The sequence below is a fragment of the Pleurodeles waltl genome, chromosome 6, assembly GCF_031143425.1.
Source record: "Pleurodeles waltl isolate 20211129_DDA chromosome 6, aPleWal1.hap1.20221129, whole genome shotgun sequence".
Lineage (NCBI taxonomy): Eukaryota > Metazoa > Chordata > Amphibia > Caudata > Salamandridae > Pleurodeles > Pleurodeles waltl.
This window is the reverse complement of record NC_090445.1, coordinates 1,059,660,454-1,059,687,770: the sequence shown is the minus strand read 5'-3', so window position 1 is coordinate 1,059,687,770 and position 27,317 is coordinate 1,059,660,454. Positions and strand designations below refer to the sequence as shown.

General features: G+C 43.6%; 1 protein-coding gene across 2 annotated transcripts in view; it reads right to left on the bottom strand.

The window, feature by feature from the left end:
• The window catches only part of USP48 (ubiquitin specific peptidase 48), a 774,242-nt gene that overhangs the window by 666,823 nt on the left and 80,102 nt on the right, over positions 1-27,317 (bottom strand). For both annotated transcript variants that reach the window (XM_069240019.1, XM_069240020.1), the window contains exon 6: positions 13,557-13,665. In XM_069240019.1, the coding sequence (XP_069096120.1) occupies positions 13,557-13,665 (109 nt within the window). The remainder of the gene's footprint in view (positions 1-13,556; positions 13,666-27,317) is intronic.

The following is a 27,317-nucleotide window of genomic DNA, read 5'->3' as shown; positions in this document are numbered from 1 at the left end:
GGAGTCACCTGAAGCTTGAGCAGTCACATGATACGCTTGCACAACTGTCAAGTCCTGCGAATAGTAAGGGGGGACATATTTCTTAATCAAATTATTCACATAAATTATAGGGCTCTCAGCATCCTCTTTATGTTCGGGTATACCGATGTTTCTAAGGTTAGACCTTCAGGAGTGACTTTCTAACTCCTCCAGCTTAATTCTTAATGCCTCTAACTGCTTTTTAATGTGATGCATAGTCCCAGAAGCATGGGCCAGCTTATGCTCACATTAAGAAATCTACGGCTCCATCTCTACCATTCTATCGATTGCCTGTGATATTTTTCCCTCGAGGCTAGACAAGCAGTCTGACACCTGTTTGGGGAGTACTTGTTGCATGTTTTTCAACAATTCGATTTCTGCGAGAATGTCACATAAGACCCCTTGCATAGCAACAGGAAAAATCTATTCTTATCGAGCCTTCAGCTGAATAAAACTCCAATGTACTAATCATACTGCTGTTGTCAAAATCTCATCACTGCGGAAGATCAGATTATCTGATTTGAATTGCTCCAGCAAAGCCTCAGAGCTCGTGTGCCCGGGTATGGTGGGGGTTTCACTCCAAGTCCAGTTCGGAGCCCAATTCAGTTGCATTATTCAGGGTATTTGATCTCCTATGGAAAAGAGTAAAACATTCCATGGTCATGCTAGTCATATGTGGCTTTGTTAAATTTTTCAGTCTAGTTAACTCCATTAAACTCTTGTTATGGCTGAGTGATGAGGGAACTCCCTCGTCTTGTTTGATGCTTTAAATCACTCTCTCCTCTTTTAAGTGCATTGTCCCCCTAAAGGCTCTTCCACTCTCACAGAGGGTTATTTTTTGTGCTTTTCCAGGCTGTTAGCCATTTATCTTGCCAGTGTCTGATCCTACCTTTTGGGGCTCCCTGGCCTCTGATAGATGAATAGATGAAGCTTGAGGTGATGACTCAGAGGCTGCCATCTCTTACCCCAACAGTTCACAAGCAGCACTTCTTGAGGCCCCTTCATATCTTTCCTCTTGATACTGCTTAACCGACTTATATTAGGGACTCTTCTCAAGCTTCCTCCCACCAAACATGCACGCTCTTCTGTGGGGGTCACCTTGCTAGCCTTAATGCCCTTTTCAATGATTTTATCACCATAGTATTCAAAACACCTTCAATACCTAGGATTATAGGTGTACCCGTCCCCACACACTTCCAATCTAGTCAAATATCCGGCTCACTTTTGATAAAGAAAGAGCATAGGCTGCCTTGGGGAAGAAGGCGTTGTAGCAGGATGGCTTCACTGCAGGGGCTATACAGTCTAGAGGAATGACTCAGGAGTCCGATGGTTCAATCAGGGTCTGCCAAACCACGTCGTGTCACGTCATGTAGATGGAGCCTTTAATCGTCAGGAAGGTAAATTCCTGCTGCAAACACAGGTTGCTGCTGGACACCATGTATCCCATCTTGCCATATCCTTGCACCCAGGGGTGGTCAAGCAATTCAGTAAGTCAGTGGTCTGAGACCCTTCCTGTGCTGCATAACTGCGACTGTCTCTCTCGCTGGACTACAGTGGCGACATTTGAGTGGGGCGAGGGAAGCGTCGTGCACTGCCCTACAGGGAATGCCTACGCACCATCTCCAAAAGGTAAGCATGTTTGAAGGTAATGCTCTGATTAAGAGCAATCTCCATCATGAGAATAATTCACAAACTATGAATATCTCTTCCCTAGTGCAGGATCCCACAACACTTTGAGAAAGGTTTTTCTCTCTGTCAAATTAAACAGAATGACTATATAAATGCTTACATGCATACTGAAATCTTTCCTTTTCATATATTTTATAATATAGAAAAAAGGCGCTGAAAAATTAACAAGCATTTGCAAAGCCAGGAAGTGGGGGTTTAATGTGCTATCATATGGAGTGTAAGCACAATAAAGACAGAGAAATATATGAAAGTAATATCCGTCTATGCTGAAAACACCTTTGGCTTCAATGTAGCCCTGTTTTTTGCTTCTATTTCAAACAAATGTTGGAAGGCAAGGGGGCCTTTATTATAGTCCTATATCAGTTTTAGTTCCCTAGAAAGAAAAGAGGAAGAATTTGCCAAGGAACCATTGGCAGAAAAACGAGACGAGAACTTCTTAATGCAAGGCAGCGTTCAAACTTGACAGTTCCAGTTGCACCAATGGGAAGGTGCAGGAAGGGCACTAAGGGGAAGCTGAAGGGCAGGAAATGAGGGCAAGAGACAATGGGGAATAAGAGGGACGGTAGGTGGGAGAAATTAAAGTGTGGGACACACGGGTTAGAGGAAGGACGCAAACTTAAAAGGACTGGGCACAAGAGGGGTGTGTGGATGAGGTGGGTATATCAATGGAATGAACTGAAAGAGAAGCCAATGACTGTCAAATAATCCTTCCTGACGTTCACTGCAAGCACTCCATTGACGGTGAAACAATACAACTCAATTGCAAGTAGCATTAGATGAAAGAATTGTTCCTTCTGTTTGACAAAGCCTCATGCCCAATGTGGAGAGAGGCAGGTCAAAACAGTCAATGACAGAAAGTGACAAAAGCCCAATTTAGTTTTAATAGAGATAACAGGTCTGTTTGACAGCTGCGCTGTCAAGATGGGTGTTGGAAATGGCCCTTTTTGCACGGTCATCCCCAGGCTTTTGGTTGTCCTCTTCCCCCTTTTTGCTAAATTGTTTTTTGCTGGCCTTAGGACTCTGTACACTTTACTACTGCTAAACAGTACTAAAGTGCTTGTGCTCTCTCCTTTAAACTTAGCACTGGCAAATCATTCTTAAAAGGGGCTTAGTACCGGCCTCTTACTTACCTGAACTTACTATTGGCTTATTCCAACGTTGCTCGAAATTCCTTGCTTCTGATTCCCCAGCACATCATCCACTTTCACTTTGTTCCCTTCTTGCTTCTTTGCTGTCCTTACCTGCTGTGGAGCATGGACCAAGTACAGCTTCCGATCACTGGCCACTGACTACTGGCCAGTGTCCTTCCACTAGTTAATTACGCTGCAGGATTTTTGGTTTGTTTCACATTTACAAACAAGAACTCGATACAAGTGTATTTTCATGACCTCTCTTTCCTCCCTGCAGTCTTGCACCCTCTCCCTGGATAAAACCTTGTTGCTTCCCCTAGGTAGGCATATATCAGCTATGCTGAACAAAAAGATGGCACCGAAAGAAACACCAAATTGCAATTTCTTCCCTTGCACTTGTCCTACCCTCCTTCGGCTCACTTGTGCTGCTTTACACCCCCCTCCTCTTAGCACCCCCCACACCTGCCACCATGACAAGAAGGTATTTTCTGAGCCTCTCCTAAAGCCTGAGGTTCCTAGGTGTCACACAAAAGCGCAGGAAGTAAATATAAAACTTCCAAGATATGTCCTGTAACTGTCGGAGGTAGTGCATTTTTGTCTATTTGTGTGTGTGCATCCCTGCATGTGTGTGCATATCTGTATGTGCCTGTGCACATGTGCGCACTCTCACTCACTTACACTGTGCCACCCTGCTTGCTCGAAGTGACCGATGAACACTGCTCTCATGCCCGTGTGACACTTCCACTTGCTTTTCAGCTACAAGCACTTTGCTTCAGGAGTCCGATGGAACAAAAATGCGAAGTGCAGCTGGTTATACACAGAATTCCCTGGGGGTGAGAAGGCTCCACTTAGCTGATGTGTCACGTATCAAAAGGGGGCAGCCATTTAGCAGCTGTGCTAGGTGCCCTTGGCATGTTTTTTACTTGTTGCTGGCTGATGGAAATAAAGCACACACTTTGTCAGAGCAGATACTAAGATTACTTTCTAACACGCGTTTGCTTTTGGCCCCTTCACTGTTTGCAATATCGTTGGCTTGCCTTGTGTTCAGAACTGCGCTTTAATCATTTTAAAACTTCACATGAATATGGGTATCATCTCTTTTTATGAAAGAAAATTTGTATTGGTGTGCAGAAAAATGTGAATAGGAGAAAGAAAAGGAAACCATTTTGTTCTCAAAATACTCCATAAAAATGCACATGATTATGGACGGTCTCCTCCCTCGCATTCCTAGACAGTAATCCAGTTTACTTTAATAAAAAGAACAGCCACACACATCAGAGACTTGTTCACGCAATAGGATTCGGTATACTTTTTCGAACTTTAAACCCCCATGGTTTTTATGCAGCTCTCACTAGTGTGCTTCTCTATGCATTTCCCGCTATTGTTGCTGTCCGTCACATTCAGGTGTGACGTTAACAACACGCAGTCTTCATGAAGAAAGACCATTTTCAGAAAAACAAAAAAGTAGTCTTCATGGCAGCAAACTTGTTTCATTAAAAGCAAAACCTTGCCATGAAGCAACAATGCCCTTACACAGACCCTCTCCTCTCCCAAGCCTACTTTTCCCAATTTTTTTAATTCAACTTTTATATAGCACGAATACCACCCAAAAGAATTGGAGCGCTTTACATGAGCACCAGTTACTAAAATGTACACACAGACACATTCAGCTGCCCTCCAACCACCTGGTAAAGGTTACTACAGGGCAAAGAGGGAGGGGAGCCCTGAGGGTTATCAAGCAAACGTAGTCTGCTCCCAGAGAGCAGAGAACTCGGAGCCTGTTGTTGGAAAGATGTATGTCACGGAAATGTGAATGAAGTTGGTCAAAATCAATCCTCCCATTAAAGATAACCCCTTGCCATGAAGCAACAATGCCATTACACAGATCCCCTCTTCCCGAGCTTGCTTTTCCCATTTGTATTTCCTTTTTAAATTCCAGGATTATAAAGCCCGAACATCATCCAAAGGTATTGGAATGCTTTACATGAGCACAAGTTACTTTACACAAGGACACCAGCTGCCCATGGAGGTCTACATTTGTTATTAGTGTGCCAAACCTCTTGCCCTGTCTCACTTTGCTTGCCCCTACTCTGACAAAAAAATTAACATTGCCAAATAACATTGCTTTTTTTCTCCATCAATATTTTTTACCCATGTAGTACTGCAGCACAGATGCTGTGCGAATTCGGCGAAAGAAAAGAGAAGAGTCATGATACTGCCAGCATTTACCACATCACAATACTTTATGTTTTTTTACTTTCAGGCATGCTGTACAACATGGCTAAAAGAACACTGGCAAAGACATTAGATGCTGACATATGTGAAACGTACTGGCTTGGCCAATGCTCCTTAATACATGTAAGTCTCTGCTGGGGTAGGCCCTGGACAGCTCCAAGAGGAGGATTCAGTGTATTAAAAAGGCTGGAAATGTACTTTTAAGTTGTACATGACCTGGTAGTGAAAAACCCTTAAATTGTTTTTCACTATTGCAAGGCCTATCTCTTCCATTGGATAACAAAGGAATTGCCCTATTACACTTTATAAGCGTAATTTCTAAACAGGAAGAGATATCCCTGTCACGTTTGGTGTTTCTGGAATCACAATTTAAAACTTATGGTGAACTTTGATTTTAAACTGCAATTCTGAAAATGCCACTTTTCGAAAGTTCGCATTTTCTTGCCTTAGCCATTTTATGTCTGCAGTCTGTCTCTGGTCATCTGACTGAGTGTAGCTGGCAGTTGGGCTTTGCATATTCTGTCTACACAGCTACAAATGGGAGCGAAGGTATGACTTGATGGGCCAACTGTGTCTTGATGGGCCATGCTGGGCAGAATGGGAGGAAGAAGCTGGACACAGACTTGTCTACACCTGAATAGTGTGCCCTGTCCCCACACAAAGGGCTGCATACCCCCTATAGTTAGTATGGAGTCCGGGCGAGACAACTATGCACTTCTAAGCCAGGTCTTTGAAGTCTCCCCCACATCAAAGGCACAAGTGGGTATAAGAACTGGACCTCAGACACCACCACTCCAATACACTTCTGGACCTGTGAATACTCTGCCAGGAAGGAGGACTGCTATGCTGCTGAAGGACTGCCACTCTGCTGGACTCCTGCTTTGCTGTGTTGGCCTGCTGCCCTCCTGCCTGGGAGTGAGAAGGACTGACCTGCAACTCTTTAACCCACGATCCAGAGTGACTCCAGCGGCTAGTCTGAGTCTGTCCTGCCAAGTGGTGCCACCTCAGTCCTGAAACCTTGGAAGTGGGTCTTAAGTGTTTGTTCCAGCGGAACCCGCACATCCTCTGCTGCAGGAGCAAATCCGATGCATCAACAATACTGTGTGGAACAGAGCCAGAGCCTCACCACTACTGGGATGTTCAGAGCTGATGCAACAGATTTGTATATCCGTTGCTCCCTGCATCTTGGGACCGGCACATCACATTCAGAACTGTCAGTTTACAACACTTTCCATTGGGCCCGCTCCTCATATCCCTCGAAGGCAGCCTCCACAACACCGTACCGGTTCTGCATTGCAGCCTCAGCACTCATCAGAACCGACTATCGAGTCAGCTGTGCAATGCATCACTGACGCCAGCCTTCGCGTCGCAAGCTCAGTCGACCGGATCCTCAACAACACAACAGGACCTCACACTGCAGCCTCGCCACATCTCGGAACCAATGCATCTCCTTGGCTGGGCCACGAATCTTTGTTTTGGATCCACACAACACTCTGCCACCAGGATTGAATGTACTTTGGTTCAGCAGTCCCAACTGGGTCTCTGTAGCCAGCCCGCACTCCATTGTGGTTGGCCTGAACTTTTGACTCTGTACCAGTTTGGTGTGACCAGATATCCCCGGTAGGCACTTCTAGCTTCTAAGTGCTATTTTACGGTTTATTCTTAAAAAAATTACAACTCAAGTTCTACTTATTGTATTTGTATTGTTTTGGTCTTGTTTTACTTAGTAAGTTAAGTTCTTTGTTTCTAACCTGGAATCTGACACTTTGTGTGTGGTATTTTCACTATTTTATTGTTTGAAGTGTTGCACAAATACTTTACACCTTGCCTTCACGTTAAGCCTGACTGCTCAGGTTAATTTGGGTGTGCTTGTGCCTTACCCTGACAAGAATGTGGCTGCTTATACCCCAGTCAAACAACAACCCAATTTCTCACAATGGTTTTATTATAAAAAGAAGTAGAATTGCTGACTGACTCTCTGGTAAAAGAAAATATGAAAGAAATCGGGTTCATTCACATATCACTCCCCATCCCCACCGATCCAAATAACACTGTCCTTCAATGGCAAACAAGGAGCTCCACAGCTCCACAGGAGTTAGTCTCTCAGTTCACATTAGAGGTCAACTGAAGAAAGGCAGCATCTAAATCCATCATGGGGTCTTTATTAACACAGATAAACAATTCAAGTCTATATTATTTTGTCTTAAAAAGAGACAGGAATATGAAAAACAACTGAAGTGAGAGCTAAAGAAGAATTGATGGTAATTATTGAAATACATTTTCACAGAGAATCTAGGGGTCCTTGGATGCAAGACTTGGAGTCAGAGTATAGATGGCTACTGTAAGAAAGAACATTATGTATGTCCTTGTCCCCTCACTTTAACCTATCTGGTTTTGCTGGCCTTATGACTGTGCACTACGCCACTGCTAAACAGTAGTACAAATATGTGCTTTCCCCCTCAAACATGCACTGTGCATTTGCTACACCTATTTAAATTACTTAAGTCACGCCTAAAGAATAAAAATTTTTTGGCTTACTTCGCAATGACCCTCCACCTGGAAGACAATTACTTTGCTGCTGTCAACAAAAAGGCAGGGGTGCCATCAACTATTAGTCACATACTAATGACTAGTCACCAGGGAAGGGGACAGAACTAGAGGGCAGAGCAAAGAGCAGCCTCTACAGTTCTTCCATTGACTTAGAAATGCCAAATAGGGCTGTCCGAAACTAATGCCAGAGCTTCCCTAGACTTTTCAGGCTTCATCTAAAGCAGGAGGGAAAACCAGTTCCAGTGTTGACAGAGTAGAAGGTACCTCGGCTCCACCAAGTAGCAGCTAGGTGAAGGGCCATACCTAGCCAGGTGGCAGATGGCTGGGGTAATCCTGTTTGAAGAGCTCTGGGAAGGTCTGCAGTAAACTCAGAGAGAAGTGCGGAAAAGGGAGGTGGGAACTTTGCAACAAAGTAGGCAGCGCTCATTGTAGGGAGTTCTCCACAGTATAAGAATGGCACCTCACCATCAACTCCTTAAAACATTCCTGGGAATGGAAAGGAAAAGTAAAGCAAGGAGACAAGGCTAGACAATGAAGAGTCCATGATATCTGCTGGTACACAGGAACACTCTCCAAATGGAAAAGTGATTGCCTCCAGTTCTCCGATTTAGAGACACAAAAAAACAGAACTCCTGACTCCAAGAAATTCAGGCTGACCACTGAGAAATGAATCCAGAAGGAGCCCTGGCTGGAGTGAGGTCTTTGTGCCTAGAAACCTGCCATGAGCACTTATGGGTTGCATAGGTGGCCAGGAAGAGCACACGCTGGAAAATGGTTCAGCTGGACTCTGCGGTAAACGCATCTGGTCTTGTGGAGTCCTGCCTGGCCACAGTCTCCATCCAGCCTTGTCCCTTTGTTCAATTCTGAAAACCAACAACGTAGTTAAGTCCAAAAGTAACAGTTTGGGTTGGGGCGATGAGGGAAATTTATCCTGCAAAACTGTCAAGCTCGGAGTTTTTTTTGCCAACATGAATGGCTTCTATAAAACTAGAGGACTGTGTATCTGACCTCAATGGATCATCTGCAGTTGCACCGTCTTGCCTTACCAAGCTGGAAGACCCGAAACTCCAAAAAGTGATTTAGTCCCAAGATAAAAACTTTAATCGGTTTGACGCACTTGGCTTCCCATTGCGATCACCTGAACATTCACCTTGGTCTCAGTCAACTGTGAACTGAATCTTTAAATTGGAGATTTTGTATTCTTGATGGTTTTTTTCTGCTAAACTTTAGAAAATTATACCTGCAGCTCCTCTTAACCCATTTTTTTACATTTAATATTTTTTAACAAACAGGAATACAAAAAAACATCATATCCCAGTCATACATCCTGTCAGGTGAGGTTTTCATCATATATATTGTTTTATTTCTCTGGAGGAGAAATCTCTCTCTTATGCCCTGCACTTTTCTCAGCATTTCAAGTAAGAGGCTGTGGTCTTAAATAGCATTATTATTATCCCTCTCATCCCGAATCAGTAGTCTTTATTCCCGGCGATCTTGTGCTACCCTTGTCAGGTCATCATCCTCCACGAAATACATCTTTCTCCATATATTCAAAGCATTCCTGAGTTGATCAGCTCTTTGAACTTTGTATACATAAATCTCTTCCACTAACAACCATTCCCGTAAATCACATTTCCATTTGGTCAAGGACAGGCAGGATGCATTCAAGTACTGAAATGTGTCTCTAAGCAAATAAAAGGCAAATATTTAAAATGAAGATTCCATAAGTCGTGTGAAATGACAAAATGCACTGATGAAGGATTCACTTTATAAGTTTGCACTAGATGCACTGCATTATCTGAACCACATCTCTCCAATAAGGCTCTACAATCAGGGATTTCCATATTTTGTGAGAAATGCTTGCCATGACAGCTTGCACGCCTCCCAATCGACAGTTCAGGAAGGGCATATATTCTGAAGGACCTTGGGGTAAAATAAGTGTTAATTATATTGAAGTGCGTAAGGATGAATCTAGTATTGTTTGACAGACATATGTTGTAGATCAGTGCTGCGCACTACTCCGTATCGGATAAAGGGCTCTACAGGATGTGCTTTCCATTTATAATGCATCGCCAAATTCTGCTCGGGCGTTCGACTCACAATGCACTCTAAAGTACAGACAGTAGTCTCCCAGTGCACCTACCCCTCCAATTCTCCAGGCAATTGAATTAAGGTCCCCAGCATAATGTATTCAGGGGGCCTCCATGGGAAAGATTACCATGTAATGCACACAGCCTAGTCAAGTTTGAGTATCTCAGGAACCTTTCTGAAGTTATTCCTCAATTAGCCTGTTTCTCCTCAAAATAACACAAAAACACCTCTCTGACACAGGGCTTCCATTATTTTGTTAACATTTTTGTATACTTCCATTGTTCAGTAGTCCCCCTGTATCCAGCTGGTAAAATAGGGCTCTCCTTTCAGTTTTCGCAAAATGATTTTGACATGTTTGGAGCTTTCTGCTTATTACATTATTCTCCTTTTTCCTGAATTGGTTTGAGTATTTTATTGGGTTTTCTACTTGACTTTAAATTCTTGTTACTACTAAAACTTAAACATGCATTTCCTCAGGGAATATCCTGCTGCTTTCATGACAACTAACAGAGGTTAAGCAGTTTCTCTTCAAACTATGTGAGATCAAACCAAGTACTGCTATTAAGTCTGTAAGACTGCTCCCTTCCAAAATTTATAACAGCCTTTCAACTAAGATTTGAACTGAACTCCCGTCTGCTTCTTTGCAAGATACACAATAGTAAACATTCATATGAAAAACGCAGAACAGGCCAGTATTTGCTGAAAGCATCAAAGGTTTACCAGGCAAAGTTGCATAGAGAAACCAAAGCAATAGTCTAAACTGTCTATGACCATGAAGGTGCTGACCAGTGTCATCGGTAACCACTTTGGTATGAGAGTGTCTTGGCTTCAAAGGCAACGGATAAGATCTATTCCACATTTGGATTGGCTGAGGTGAATCCTCTAGGCAGGAAATAAAATGTAAATAAAAATAAAGTATACAGTAGGCAACCTGGCTATTGTAGCTGGTCACCCTGTTTATTCTTGCTGCCTTTATAACTCTGTGCACTTAACCCCTGCTCCACTTTTTAAACATGGTTAAGTTGGCATATTCCAAATTGGTATGTTTAACTTACCTACAAAACCTCAGTATATGGTACAAGATACACCAATGGCCTGGAACGTAAATGCCACTGCTGGACTGTAGCACCTATAGTGGCATCCACTACAATGACAGTGTAAAACATTGGCACAGGCCCAACAATGCAGCCTGACTGTAGAAGTGTAAAAACTGCCCTTGACAGGTCAAAATAATTCCTTTGGAAACATCAAAAACTCCCATTTGAATATTAAAAAAAAGTCACCCCTATGTAGCTCTTGAAGCCCACAATGTAGGGGGCATGGTGTTTAAGAAAAGTGGGACATGTACGAATTCCCATAAGCTATTTTGACTTTGGCAGGCCTAGCTGTCTTACATAGAAAACCAGAGTACAGATTAAAAACCTAACACTGTATCAAAGGACTGAGACTATCTAGAAACATAATTAAACAACTATTTTTTAATAGTTATTAAAATCAACGGTGTAGTTAGATTTTAAATAAATATTAAGAAAAAGTCAATTTAAAAAGCTACCTTGCCCTGTCTGAAGTCCCTCAAGGCAACATTTGCATTTGCTCTCCTACTTCTGGCAGCCAGTAATTAGCATTTGAATAAGTATGTGAAAGGCATGAAATGCCTCCCAAAAGCAAGCACTTGGCTGAGATGAATGGGCAGATGCAACCCCTGAGCTTCCCTGAATATGTGGGGCGAGGACTGTTAATATCCTTTTTGACATTACAGTGTCAAATCCTGCTTGAGTGTGAAAGCCTACTTGCCAGGTCTGTCGGGTTTACACTTAACGCTTAGAGGTGCACTTGAAAGGCAGAGAACAGGATGCCAAGATAATTAATGTGTAGCCACTTTCTGGTTGCTGAAGAATCTGCTTTGTCTCACCAGACTTCTCTCTCTAGGTTTCTCATATAACACAGGGGATGCACTTGAAAGGAAGAGAAACAGGACGGCAAAATAATTACTGTGTTGGCACGGTCTGGTTCCTGGAAAGCCCTACTTTTACTCTACCAGTCCTCTATCTAAAGGGTTAGTGTGGATACAGTGGCTGCCTCAAATTGTATTTTAGTGTTAATTGTAGGAGGACACTAGGATTTCCATAGTATACTTCCCATACACATACCCAGCCCTCAGATCCCAAGTGTAATGTGGCCAAAGTGTGTAGGGGTGGCCCCAAAAACTTTTCCCCGCTGGTTAGGGTAAACCCAGGAGTAATTCCCACCCACAAACTCATACCATGCATAAAAGTTGCACCTCCAGGAACCCACTTCAGAACACTACTGGACCCGAAGAAGATCACAGGAGAACTGCACCTGCTCTCTGCGACCTGGACAAAGAAGTGGACTCCAAGGAGTATAAGACTGACCTCTTGTTAGAGCTACAGGGATACAACAAGGTAAAAGAGGTCTTTCCTGCAACTGCCTACATGAATAATTTCTATGTTTTTAAAGTATATACAAGGAAATTATGTTTATAACGGCTCAACGGTTCACAAGAAGATGATGCTAATGACAAGGTGGCTACCAGAGTGATGTAAAATAACTTGTTAATAGGGCATAGGGAAAGGGCAAACACTAAGCAAAAAGCACCTTAGTGCATCACCTAGGCTGATGGGAAGACAGTAAGTTTATGGCAGACTATAGCGCAAACATCACTCTCATTAGTGACATATCAGACAATATTGAGTAATAATTATAGCGATGTGTCCTCACTTAAATAAAATCAAAGCAGTGATGCAGGAATACCTGACTTAAACTCAGCCAAAAATCCAGTACTTCGTCTCACAGAAATAAGGCATCTGCAAACCAGGGTTGGTTCTGCTCCAATAGGAACTGCTGTGGTAAGCATAAACTTTGATGGGCTGGAATGCGGCCAGAGAAGTATCACCAGTTGCTGAGATTAATTAAAAAAATCAACCCATCACTTATTTGTTTTCTTGAGAGGTCTTAGAATGGCAAAAGAAAACTGAGCTTGGCACCATATTAAAACCAGGGTCAAAAATACAGTGAGTAGTGAAGAGTGAAATCAAGGACGTGCATTATATTTTAGCGGGCTTTATGGGTGTTTGTTCAAAATTGCAGAAATTCATAGATTTTCAACCTATTATTAGGCTGCAGGAGATAGCTCCTCCCATAACGCACAAGGTTAGTGTGAGGAATACACAGAAAACACTGACCGTTTAAGTTAAGAAAAGTAATTGAACCAAGCAACTCACCCAAGTAGTGAGTCCAATTGAAACTGTGTGGACAAAAATCAGCGAGACAAAGCAATGTGTGGAAGTGCTCAGCCTCAATTTATCAATATGCATATTTTAACTGAAAACGTGTCATGTAAGAGCCAGCATCTACTTTGAAATATCTAATGTATGGTGCCCTTGGGTGCCTACGGATGAATATTTTTGAGGTTTAATCTGCTCAACAGCAGATATATTATTCATCTTAGTCAGCAAGATATTTTTTATGTACGAGTAACCCTTCTCACAAAATATCTGCTCTTATGGCAGACAATACAAAAAAAATATTATATTGTTTTGGGACAGTAGTAGAGGCATGATTAAGAAGACACCACAAATCAAAACAGATTATAGCTTTGCTCTTGTGGTACACTAATGAAATACAACCTGGTGCCAAGGTATTTACAGATCGCACACTACAAACATTTTTGTCCTTGAAAGTTCACTGATCATTAAAACAAGTTTGAAATTTGTGTTCCAAATGTTAGCAGGCAGGTGTCTACAACCAATCCATAAAATGGATGACAGCCATAGCTAGCACTAAGAACATACTTAAAAGCAAATGACAGTTAGAAGGGATTACCTTTAAAAACTCAGTGATGCAATCTGTTAAAATCTTATGACCTTGGATATTCAACTCCAATTCGTAAAACTTGGACAAAAGTTTTGACTCCCGACCACACTGGTTACAGCTGTAAGAGAAAAAGATATGTTTGAAATAACATCTGAGATCTTAACTACAACATACATTTTGCTCAAAAGCACTTCACTAATAAAAGAGTTGACAAATACAGGACAAGTTTACCAAAACATTGATGATGTTGTCATCATAAATAATAATGCTAACAACTTGTTGAAGCTAGCCTCAAGCTCATGAAGCAAAAGAACATCGTAACAATCAAGCATGAGCAAAGTACGTTTCTCTCGGTGTAAGCAGATTATTATGAATATATTTACAATTGTTATTAAACTTAATATGATACTTATATGTACTATTATTACATGGATTATTTTATTATTACAGTTATTTTTATTATTGTTATTATTATCTTTATTATTATTATTAAGAGACCTTTTCGCAGCAGCCACCACTTTCAAAGTAAACCAGTTAAGTACTAGAAGACTACCTGGAAGTTGTCCCAGATACTAATCTAACCAGTCCCCACTTATCAATCCTAGCCAGTTCCCCACTTATCAATCTGTCATTTGCTGCCCTTGATAACATTAAGATTCATCATTGCTCAGACAGCTAGCCCCCTATTAAGATAATTAACTTCCATTCAACAATTGTTTAAATCGAATCCCAAGAACCCACGTACAACAAGCATCTGCAGCCATACCAGGGCAGCTAGAGCGCACAAGTCACTTAAGTGCCCCAGTCTTAAGCAACACCATTGCCTTCAGTAATCAGCAGTAGAATTAGCTATCAGTCATGATTAGTGCAACAAACTGATCATGACTGAGAGCTTATGATACTTTGGACTGATGCTGCTGGTTTTTCAGCACAGAAGGTGCACAGAGTAATAGCAAACTTGCCTCAGTGCCAGTGCTCGGACCCTCGAACAAATGTATGTCTGATTGGTTCACCCACAAAAGTCCCTAGTATGTGGTAGCGTGGAAGCGCAGGGCCTGTAAGATAAAGTGTCTCTTGTGGACTGCAGGACACATCATGTCACCACGAGTGAGACAAAGTATGATACCCATCCCGTCATTGCTGTCAGCGAGAGAAATTGTTGAATGCTAACTTGACTTTGCTATTTAAAGTCACGGCAAAGCCAAAACCTTTCTTTTCATTATTTATAAAACACCCCTCAGTAAGTCTATGAACCCTAAAGGCAGATGAATTATATTAGAAAGCTGGAGATGTGTTTTCATAACTTTACATGTCATGACAGTAGAAACTCTGCATTGTCATTTTTACTGGGGAACGTTTAGTAGATCCATTAGCGACAACTCAGCAGTGCTATTGTCTGAATGGAACTACTACATTTGAAACTTTAAGGTATCAAAAAAAATCATTGCATCAAACCAGACTTGATGGTCAAGCAAATCTAATGCTATGAGGGTGAACCCATAGAGCCTGGAACTGGACTGAAGACTGCTTTGACTGCAAAAACAAAGCCTCCCGACCCCTTTGACAAGGCACTTCTAGAGTTTGTCACCCAATGCTTGCGTATGTAGTACTATATAACTTTCTAAAGGCTTTCCAAAGTTTGACTGCACAGCACATTATAATGATTTATTGTGTTGAATAAAAATCTGTGATTTATTGATCCTTTAAAATCTTTAAATACAACCTATTTTTGTGAATTGGTGTCTAATTTTTTTGTGTCCGGTTTCTTTCTTATTCAACTGTTTTGATAATTCTTAATGCTTTACAAGTGTTCCTTTGATGAAGTCTGACTGCTCAGGAGCACAGCTATCCAGGGTTGAGATAAGGTTTTTCAAACAAATATTAAAGGACCCAGTGCAGGTAGTGAGTTTATTACTCTGAGTGGCCTCACAACCACACCATAAAATAAACCACTTTCTTCACAGTGGGAAATTATACAATCCTATATAATGAATGCCACAGTGATAGCAGTGACTTATTTTCGAGAGAGAGCAGGACGGAGCATCAGGGATGGGGGAAGAGAAACAAAACTGTGGGAACAAGCTGGGAGATGAACTACCATGAAGTGTTCAGTGCAAAAAAACAAGAGCCCAATCTAGTCAGCGGAAAAGGATACAACTAATCCAATCACAACACAGCAGAACCACAGAAAAGCCCCGGGGGTGGAAGTGACAAACACAAGAAAAAATCTATTAAATCATAAAAAGAAAAGAGACAGACAACAAAACAATTCCATTATGAGCAGGGAACGCACTTGAAGCCCACTCTAAGTGAAGTGTATGCGAGAAAGTGATCCTTTTTGTGTGGTCATCCCCATTTGTTTGCTGAATATTTTGATGGTATTTAGACTCTGCACGCTGAGGCACTGCTGAATTGTGCCCAGTGTGTGTGCTCTGACTCATAAAATAAACAAAATACCAGTCAGGGATTAGTCAGTTTCTAAAATAAGATATTTTTATTGGCATCAGGTTATGCAGTTAAGCAAGCAATGTATAGACAGTACACATTGAAGATCTACAGACAAAGCATTCAAACAGTGTTGCAACGCATTCTGAGTGATGCAACTGATTCATATCACATCGGGTGTGGAAACAACAACAGAGGTCATGAAAAGTTATAGGTCACCTCAGGACTGCAATATGAGTTGTGCCATCCACTATTGCTACAAGTAAAAACATGACTTCAGGCCTCCCTGTGTAGCCTGGAAGCAGCAGCCTGAACCCTGCTGCCCAGACCTGTCATAATCACCCTTCTGACATACATGAAAATCTGCTTTTCAATATTAAGTAAGTCATACCTAAGCACACCTTGCTGCTCACAATCTAGGGACATTTAAGAGTGGAATATATGTAACATTAGAAATGTTACACATATTTAGGCTCAAAATGACACTGACACTTGCCAGGCTGCAGCTAACACTTTAGAAAAGTAAAAGTGCAGCCTGTACACTTTAATCTTTAACTTTTGACAACCACAAACTATGAACTCGATTCAAAGGCCTATTTTTATTAAAACGTCAATCAAATGGTGACAAATGCAAATTTAAAAATATCTCTACCATTCCTGAAGCTTCTGGAGGCTAATTTGTATCAGCTCTATGGCCCATGCCCAGTCTGTACTCGGCTGAATGAGGTGTGAACACTGTTCCCAGAGCAGGGCCATTGGCCTGGGAGTAGGGAGGTGGTTTATTCCCTGGGCAGAAAGACCCGTTGGGGTTGGCCCAGGAACTTAATTAACTTAAAAGGGATCTGCCCTGTCACAAGCAAACGTTAGTTGGCATCCGGAAAGCCCAAATCTCTGCCTGCCTTATCATGCTGGAACCAAATCCTGTGTTAGAAAAGATACCCTCGGAACCAGTTTTCAGTGACCATAGAGATGGGGGCGACAACAACCTGGTCGCACCCTGGGGTGTGCACCCAGGCTGTGCACAGGTAGAGAAGATTTTCCATATCTTGGATTTCGAGAGTGAGGGGCACTGTGGGGTTGTTTGCAGTCTGGCAAATAGAAAGTGACAAAGTGGGTAGGGTTGGTTCAGGACCCCACAAACCAGTTGCTGACAGGCATAACAGTGGCACCCCAATGCACAGTTTTCAGACCACTCTTTGTACCAGCTGAAGCTCAATAGAGCACTGAATCTTACTCAGAGAGTGTTTTTTTCTTGTCAAAACTTTAAAAAGTGCGTTTCTGCGTTGGGCCAAGAAAAGTTTTCAACTTGCTGACATCCACACTTTCACTGGGACCAATCCACCTGCTGTGTCCGACTTGGGCACCAGTGCAGTCTTCATGAAAATGTCCCTTGAATCCCATTCTACCAAGTCCATTGATAAAAATTAGGTGCTTTATTTGTCATGGTGCTATTTTCACTTAACTTTTAAAAAATTCATATCTTCAGTTCACCTTACTGCATTTTTGTCGTTTTGGTGTCATTTTGCTTTTTTATATTTTCCTCCGTTTATAAACTGAAGTGGGGCTTTGATTATATTACGTTTTTGACTTGAACTGTTTTGGTGTTTCTGATTGCTTTACACATTTTCTGTCAGTTAATTCAGTCTGCTCTGTGCCATAGCAACCATGGGTTGAGCTTATTTTTAAACTACTAAAACATTTGGCTGGACCTAAAAAAGTTACTGAATTTTTTGCTTGTGGAGTGCCTTCCATCCTAATTAATAACTCATTTTCTACCAATACGTTATGTATTTAAACAAGAGATCTGCCCACAGACAGCTAAAGAGGTCACTAGTCAAGATCTAAAAAGAAACAAGACAAGAGGGAATAGGAGAATAAAAATAAATGGAAATAATGTAACATGAAAAACATAAGCAAGAAACGTGATAGGAAGAAGAATATGGAAATGAAGAAACCTAAAAAAAAGAAAATGAAACAAATCGAGGAATAAGAACAAATGATACTAGAAAAGATTGAAGCAAGGGCAAAAAATAACGGAAGAAGGAAAACGGCAAGACACAGGAAAAAAGAAAGAGAAAAACAGAAGGATAGGGAAATAGACAAGTAAAAAGAGAGAGAACAAAAGACAGAGAAAGATAGGCCGGAGGTCAAATGCGCAACACAGTCCTGAAAGGCACTGCACTTCACATGAATGCAAATTGCAGAGCTACAATGTTCAAAGTTCATAACATTCCCTAGCTCCGCATGCATCTCCTAGAGGGATAATAAGATGCACTTGTTGTACGACTAACATTATCAGCTCAGCTAAGGTGCAGTTTATCATGCTGCTGTAGGAAAGTGCCCCTTTTCATATGGTCACCCCCTACTTATTTGCCACTGGTACTGCTGTCTTTCGAGCGAAGGTCACTGTGTTTCTGCTAACCAGGTCTGCAGTGCCAGTGCACTTTCTCTAAAACGAGGTAAAAGGTCTAATTGTGTACAACTGACACACAGTTCAGCACCCCTATAAGTCCCTAGGAAATGGCACTCCTGGTACTTTGGGCCTTGGTATTAAAGTGGGTCACTAAGGGCTGCAGCATGTATTATACCACCTTAAGGGACCCCACTACAAACTGCATGGAGTTTGCCACTGGAGGCTGCGTGTCATGGTGCCAACTTTGAGTGAAAGCATGAGGCAGTGGTTTGTGGGCATGGCACCCACAGAGGGATGCCATGTTGACTTTGCCTTTTTCTCCCCACCACCATACACAAGCTGCAATGGCAGTGTGCATGTGTTTGGCAAGGGGTCCCTACGGGTGGCACAATATATGCTGCAGCCCTTAGGGACCCTCCCTGGGCACAGAGCCCTTGGTACCACTGGTACCTTTTACTAGGGACTTAGCTGTGTGTCAGGGGTGTGCCAAATGACGAAACAATAGTACAGTTTTGAGGAAAGAACACAGGTGCTGGGGCCTGGTTAGCAGGATCCCAGCACACACACAGTAATGTTAGCATCAGATATCAGGCAAAAAGTGGAGGGTACTGCACAAGGGGGCAGTTTCCTACACCTTCTTTACAGAGTTGAGGGGTTTGGAGTCGGACTTGGTTTTGGGTCCCTCCCAAAGATGTGTGTTGATACAAATGCTACACAGACCTATGCTAGAATGAGGCCTGGGAGTTCCAGACTTAGAATTATATTTTGCAGTGGCGCAACTACAATGGCCTATGTGATGGCTGGCAAAAGATAAAATGGGAGAAACCAGATGTGTGCTCAGCAAGCTTGAGGGTATTAGTCTATTGCATTGGCTGTTAGCAGGAGGAGGCCTGGCCAAGAAATTGAATAGGCTATTGAGTGTAGAGAAGGTGGTATGGAATAGGTACATGCAATCTAAGTGATTGTCGTCTCCATATGCACCGAAGCTCCCACTTTGGGACCTGCCTGCCACAAGAATACTCTTAGACGGTCACTACCCGACTCCATAGTGAGAGGCGCAGCTGCTTCAGTTGTCCGACCTCTATGAGGATGGGTCCCTACAGTCACTTCAGGAGCTTCAAGACACCTACAGTCTTACAGCATGGTAGGTGAGAAAAGAACTTGCGCTAACACTATTAGGTACACGTGGTCGATGGGAGACACTGAGCCTACGCTCCATCAAGGGCTGCAATGCTTTCTTACACTTTGGGTGAGCCAGAAAGCCATATACTACCTTTATGTGGTTCTCCTGGCACCAGCGGTGAACCGTGCACTCAGGGGCAAACCCCAACAGGAGGCAGATTCGGGCACTACCATCACAAACAGTAGGCCATGGCACTGGGTCATGTTTGGCAGGTGTCTCACAATGCATGTCTCAAACTTATACAATTCAATTATCTCCATCAGACCTATCTCACCCTTCATCGTTTTTTCCGGGGACACCTCCCTCCTGCCCAAGATGTGGGCACAATGATGCCACATTTCTCCAAGCGGTCTGGGAGTGCCCGCCATGGGTGCAGATTTGGACCCAAATATTGGAACACACCTCAGCAGTGACTGATATGCAATTACTCCCCGATCCATTTGTCTGCCTAATGGGAATCACTAAGTGCTCAAAATGCTCTAAACACTATCTACAACTAGTAGACTTAGCATTAACACTTTTTAAAAGATTGATAGCCATGTCTTGGAAGGCAGCTCAACCATCTGAGGTCTCGCTTTGGCTTCGGGTGACACATAAGTGGGCAGTGGTGGATGTATTATCATCTGCTCTCCTGAGGTATATACTGGGCACTGGTTATTACGAGTTACCCAGCTACATAATGACTCCACTGAAAACTATGGTGTTTGGTATCAAACAACTTGACTTAATAAGTCCATACCAATACCAGTACTGGATTTATTATGACATGCACCCAAAGGGCACCTTAGAGGTGCCCCCTGAAACCTACTAGTCCTCTAGTGTGTTTGCTGACTGGTATCGGACAGCCTGCCACCAAAAACGAATATCTGATCCCCTGGAGTGACAGCCCGCCCAACCAGAGGCCAAAAACAATGCCTTCTCCAAAAGACGGTGTTCACACCTCCTCCAGCAGGATGGCTATTGAATCTGCATACCAAGACAAGGGACTTCAAGGTCTCTGACGCCTTTAATATGCTTCATCTAGGGGGTGTAGTTACTTCTGTAGTAAGTAGCCCACTGGATGCTACCCTACCATGTCCGTAAATGCTCCTAAATTGAGCCTTTAGGTGCCCCCTTGACAATAGGAACTCGGATTCGACTAACTAAAGAAGAAGACGACGGACAAAGAAGAGACGACCAATGCAAGAACGGAGGACTAGCTAAGGAGTTTGGCACCAAATGCTGCATACCTTTTCCAGTCCCAACAAATGCAAAGACCCAACATGTCCTGCAGCTCTGCATCCTTCGAAAGCCTTGGAGTCCGGTCAGCACTTCAGCAACCAGCCAGCATCTTCTCTGGAGTGGAGGAGCCACTTCCCTACAGCAGCAGGCACCAACCGCGACTGTCCGGTTCTCTGCTGTGCTGACTATCAGGTCCACGTAGGGAGCATCTCATCAGGAGGAAGATCCTGAGTGTCCTAAAGTACAGCCTCGTCGACCGATCCAGTCTTCAAAACGCTAAGCCTGCCCAGAGTATTACCACCTTTTGCAAAAACCAAGTCTTGTTTCTGTTCAGCTGGAACCCCTCTGCCGCAAAAACTTACCTGCACATCGAGTGACTTCAAAAGAGGTCAGCTCCACGCCAGAAGTCGTTCTGTTGTGTTTCTTTCCTCTCTTCTGCAGTTACACCAAGCACCATGAGAACCACTAACACGCTGACCTGCAGAACAAAACACCTATGGACTCATCAAACCCCCTCAGCCCAGGGCCACTGAAACAGACAGTGTCTCAGCAGAGCTGAGACCCTCAAGGACCGAGCATCCCTTCGGGTTCAGCCAGACCAGTCACACAGTCCCCACTTGCAGCCTTTTTCTTCCAGGTACTGCTCACATTGATTTCAATGCGTAGCATCTGAGGCAACCACCATTAGAAGCATCTCTGCACCCAGCCACACCAGCGGGTAACCCAATTCCGGTCTTGGTTCTAGAGACCTTGGCCCCTACTTGCCTTAAGTCCAGAGGAACAGTCCGGTAAGTTGATTGCAAGTGAGCCAGTGCAGTGTATGTTTTCCCAATTAGTTAACATTATAGCGTTCAAGGCTCATGCCTCAGGTTTGCAGCTGTATTTTCTGAATTTTTTAAAATCACTAACTCGAAAAGTAGTTACCTGATCTTGTAGATTTTGGTGCCTAACTTAATATAAAAATCTGTACTATTTTTTCCAAATTTGGTCTTGAGTTTGTTCTTGAGTTTGTCTCTCATTTACTGACGGTGTTCAAAAAATGCTTAGCACAGGGACGTGGCTTCAATGCTGAATATGCGGCTGCACTGTGAAAAGGCTTCCTGCGGTCACCATCTATCAGACCTAATCCTGCCACCCTACACACCACCTTGACCTTCTGAAGCCCTGAGAATACTCCCTGCAGTGTCAGAGGAATGTAGCCACTGCTGGTGGAGAACCTGTACTGCAGCTGTTCAGAAAGGCATGCGCTGCACTTGGGCGACGGCTGCGTGGCTGTGTGCTTGACAATGGGGAGAGAGGGGTGCAGAATATGATGGCCCTGCACCCTCCTGCATAGCCTTTGGGCCCATCGGCACTGGTGGCATCCTTGAGATCAGACTAGGGCAGCCTCAAGATCTGCGCAGCCACAAATAGAAGCACAGGAGCTGGTGCAGCCCGCCCCTCTGGGATTGACTGGCACATCCACGGCTCAGCATGACTGGGGGAAGCTGAAAACGATCCTTGCCACTGGGGGACCGGGTGAGTACCCCCTGGTGCTGAGGCCCCAGTTCTGCCTGTCCCCCTCTCCCTCGCTTACTTTCCTCTATCGACAGCGGAGGACACTTTTTAATATCGCTGTTTACAGGAGGCACAGGGCTTATTACTGGGCCCTTGATGCCATTTAGAGACGCCATTATCATTCATAGGTGTCGAGACTGCAGGGAGATGGCAACAGCGCTTGTGCAGGAGATGGACTTGCAAGGGCTGTGGCAGGGAGTGACGTCATGTGTGGAGGCTCTACTCCATAAGATTGAGAACACATGCGGTGAGAGATTACACGATTGCTTGGTGCCCAGGTAGCGATGCACTGAACTGCCACAACACCAGTGACAATACCCATGATCTAGAGAGCCTTGTGCATGGCCTTGCCTGGGTATTAATAGGACATTGGTGCTCAACAGACTTCTAGAGTTGTTCCGCCCCATACACCTGTGGCGGGTTATAGAAACTGCCCTACACACCTTATGGACAAGCAAAATGATGAAGGATAAACTCACACCGGGCCCAAGGCAGCACACACGATGGACAAGAACGCGTAGCCGGGAACCCCTGCACTGGCCCCAACATCCATCGATCAGGATATGCCTAACCCAGATAACGCAATACTGCTCGCGGCTATTATGCGGTCTTGAGACATGTTGGATGCCAAGATCGGGGAGCATGGCTAGGATGTAGTCTTTCTTTGCCAGGACCTGCAGAAGGCTATGGACTGCATCAAGGAGGCTGAGGCGAGAGTCTCAGTGTGGACAATTCTGTGGGCCTCTTGCAGGAAAAAGTGACCAAACGGGAGGCCTTGACTAAGGACTTGGCGCCACAAGTAGAAGAGGTCACAAGGAGGGGTGTGAGGCAATAATTTAAGGCTTGTCAGCTTTCCCCGAGGATTGCGAGGAACAATCCATTGATACCTTCTTTACCAAATGGCTATGTGCAGTGATCCCCGACCAGTCCCTCGCCTCCTGCTTTGTTGAACGGGCGCACAGGGAATTTAGCAGGAAACCACCACCAGGGGCGCGCCCTCATGCTATCATTCCCAAGATCCCAAATTATATGGAAAAACATGCAATACTTCGATTTGCCCATTCACAGCCAAAAATCATTTATGAGTCGTCATCCATCATGATTTTCTTGACTCCACGCAAATGGTTCAGCATCAGCGGCAATCCTTTGCTGCAGCTAAGCAGCAACTCCATGATCTCAATTTATCGTATATGCTGATGTATCCGGCCTGACTAAGGGTGGTTTTGCGAGTCCCAGATACATTTCTTTGACTCTGATGAACGGGTGAAACCAAGACCTCGCACTCCGCCGCGCATGGACTCAGACTATTCGCAAGGCTGGGGCAGGAATCGTCCGAGGGATCCACCAACTAAAATGCGCAACAGATCCCGATCATCGTGGCAAGGGAGATACCAAGACATGATTGAGACAGAGGTGGTTCAGCCGGTCTATGTTACTCACTGGACAGAGAACAGACGAGGCTGTGATGTATATAATGCATGGCATGATGATTCTCCATTGTGGTGTGGACGCAAAAGGTGATTGCTCATATCTGAAAGAGAGGCCAACTTTTATTCAGAACATATTTTATGGGGTGTTGGGATCCAGTGGGCTTGGGTGGTGACGGTCCACTGTTGGGAGGCCACCACATCATGTTGCGTAACAGATACTTCCAGTTTACAGAAGCATGGGGGTGGAGGATAGCTTTTTGGGAAGTTTCACGTTAGCTTTTACAGTTTAAAAGGTGCAGACTGTCTACCCTGGGGTGCTTTTGCTGTCACCCAGCTCATCCCCTATCTACATCATGACGAGCCTCGACGATGGCGGGCTCTGAGGGCATGGCAGCCAGGCTCCAGGTTATGTCCTGGAATGTTCGGGGAGTCCCTGACCTGCTCAAGCGTGGGTCAATCCTTAAATATGCAAAGATGGCCAGGGCCCAAATTCTGATGTTACAGTAGACCCACCTCATAGGATCCAAGGCTCCTGGCATAGCACAATATGGGTACACTCAGATATATCATTCGGGGTTCACCAGGGGGTCCAGAGGCACTGGCATTCTGATACAGAGATCCATCCCAATTTGCTTGGCGCACATTTGGGCGGATCCTTGGGTCAGAAAGATAGCTGATAGTCCGGTATATTACATGGCAAAGTCCTAAACTTGTGCTGCATTTACGCCCCCCACCCCCCAAAAAAAATCCATTATAGATAGTGTGGTACAGTTGTGGGGTGATTTGCCAACTGGCCTCACAGTAATAGTTGCGGACTGGAACTACGTCATGGACCCACTGACTGACAGATGCAGTGCTCAAGACAGGATGCCCCGGTCAGGTAGAAGCATATTTCACTCCATAGCAACAGTCCTGGGGCTGACAGATATATGGAGGTCACATAACCTGACACATCCTGGATACACATACCTTTCGACAGTACATGGATCCCTGTCCAGGATAGATTACATATTCGTACCCGCACCACAGCTACATAAGAGTCACAAATATAACGGTCCTGAGGTTGGATATGTCAAATCCCTGGGAGGTTGTGCATACATTTTATTTGTTCTTCCGCAAAACACACGCAAAGCAGGACTCACTGTCTTATGATCAGATTGAGGCTTTAGCTGATGACCTCCCCCTGCAGGGGCCATCGTTTGAAGCCCGGCAACAATTGGATCCAGGCCTCACAGATGTTTATTATTGTGAATTTTATTATTTTGAGCTGGTGGTGAATGACTGAGGAGCATCATGAAGAAGACTGAAACAAACACATCCTGTCCCTCTGATCCCCAGTGTATAATTAATTTATGGTCAAACGTCTAACACAGAGTTATGCTGTCAAGACTGCAGGACTACTCATCATGGAAAATTTTGTTAGAAGCAGCTCACGTAAGGAATCACATTCCACTGTTAGACATTGCAAGAAATGTGAAAGCAGCACGGTTCCACAAGTATTTTACCACAGGAAGTCCAGGAGCCTGTTTACTACGAAGAGAAATGTATAGACTATTAAGTGAAAAGCTGAAGCAGGTGTCAGTGATGATGCTGGAACAAGAGAGTGTACGTGAAAATGCTTAAACAGAAGAACATCATTAAAGTCAAACATGTATGCTGAACAATGTATAGTTTGTGGAAAGCTAAAATGCTACTAGGGAACATCAACGCAAAATACAGGATGTTGTACGAGAAAACCAGAGTTTGAAAAGAGAATTATCAGTTTTAAAGGTTAAGGCAATGAACAAGATCACTGATCAAACAAAACTGCACATAAGAACAATGATTAAAACAAACTTGCCATCAACACCATTGTCATGTTGGCTCTCATTATACTAATGACACTGCTGGATACTGGCGGCAGCACCACCAGGTTTTGGGGAACCGAGTCCAATTTCACGCTGTGTGACAACTGTCAGCCTAACCCTTCCGGCCAGCTAGCAGTACCTCACCAGCACCTGAAAATGGCAGTAATTTGTGGCAGCCGTGCGCATGACATTCTGATTTCTCTGGGGAAATCGTGGTGTAACAGATCTCATCCTTTCGCTCAGTTACATTCATCTCACACATGCAAAGACAAACAGAAGCAGGAATTAGTTCAATATATTTTATTGAATCAACTGCGTTCTAGATAAAATGGCATGTACTGTAATGATTAGGATAATGAAACATAATAATAGCAATGCAGTGACAAAGAAAGTGAAACACAAGAAAAGTCCCACAATAGTGTCAGAATGCTAAGTGTTGGAATTCTTACCTATGTTGAGTAGGTTCTCATTATTCTAATGAGGGTACTTGATATAGGCAGCAGAAGCATCTGACTTGTGGGGTACAAGAAAGACTACTCAAGGGGATTGTGGTCGATCAGATCTTATCCCTTTCCCTCAGTTACATTAGTCTCACATAGGCAAAGACAACAGAGGCAGAATATAGTTCAAGGAGGGTTTATTGAAGTAACTGCCTCTTAGATAAAATGGCATGTATTGCAATAACTTGGATGATAAAACACACTAAAAGCAAAAGGGTGACAAGGAGTGTGAAACACAAAAACAGTCCCACCACACTGTCACTAGGAGTAATATATATCTTTCCTACTTAAGATATGTTAGCATAATAAACCCTAATCCACCCTTCAGGTTTCCCCTACTGGAAAGACATCATCCCCCATACCTGAGCAAGGAAGGCTGTAGTCTAGAGAGGCACCCTCCCCTTATAGGTCAAGCAGCTGTAGTGAAGGCAATCGGCTATCAGCATGCAGTTATGGTCATCTGGCTGGTATCTTCCTCTAACATGTATGGGACAAAGAAGTGTTTTTATAGTACAACAGTTGATATTCTAAGAAAGGGTCCCCAAGTAAGGATATTTCTGTTTCTGTGAATGTTAGAGACACAGCATACCACTTTTGCCGGCAACCCTATCTGACTGTAGCCTTGAGGAAAGCACAAAGTGCAATGCTAAGAACGTGATACTTTCCTAGGCGAAGGAACAAATAGAGAAAATAAAACAACCCTGCAAATGTGGCTAATGCTAGCAAAATAAAGCGATGCTAAATAAAATGTAACTGTGCTAAAGTGCACAACAGCAGGCCTAGTTTGCTAAAATAACGTGTCTAAAATATGGCTAAAATAGCTATACAACATCTATGCCACTAAAGCACTACTAGAGGACTGCAGTATTAGCCCTAATCCGCAATTCAGGATTCCTAGGAAGACCCCATCCCCCATACCTGAATATGGTAGTAGCAAAGAGGCCCGTTAGTCTACAGAGGGTCCTCTCTCATATGGGCGGAAAAGACAGCTTCAAGGAAGAAACTGCATACAGTGGCAATTTTCTGACTGGAACTCTCCCTCCAAAGTATAGGGGACAGAGGGATGTTTTATAATAAAACAGCTGGTGTTCTGAGAAAACCGCCCTAGCGTAAGAACACGTATGTTTCCTGTGAAGTGGCAAAGATTGTGGTGTTCCACATTGTACTGACAACA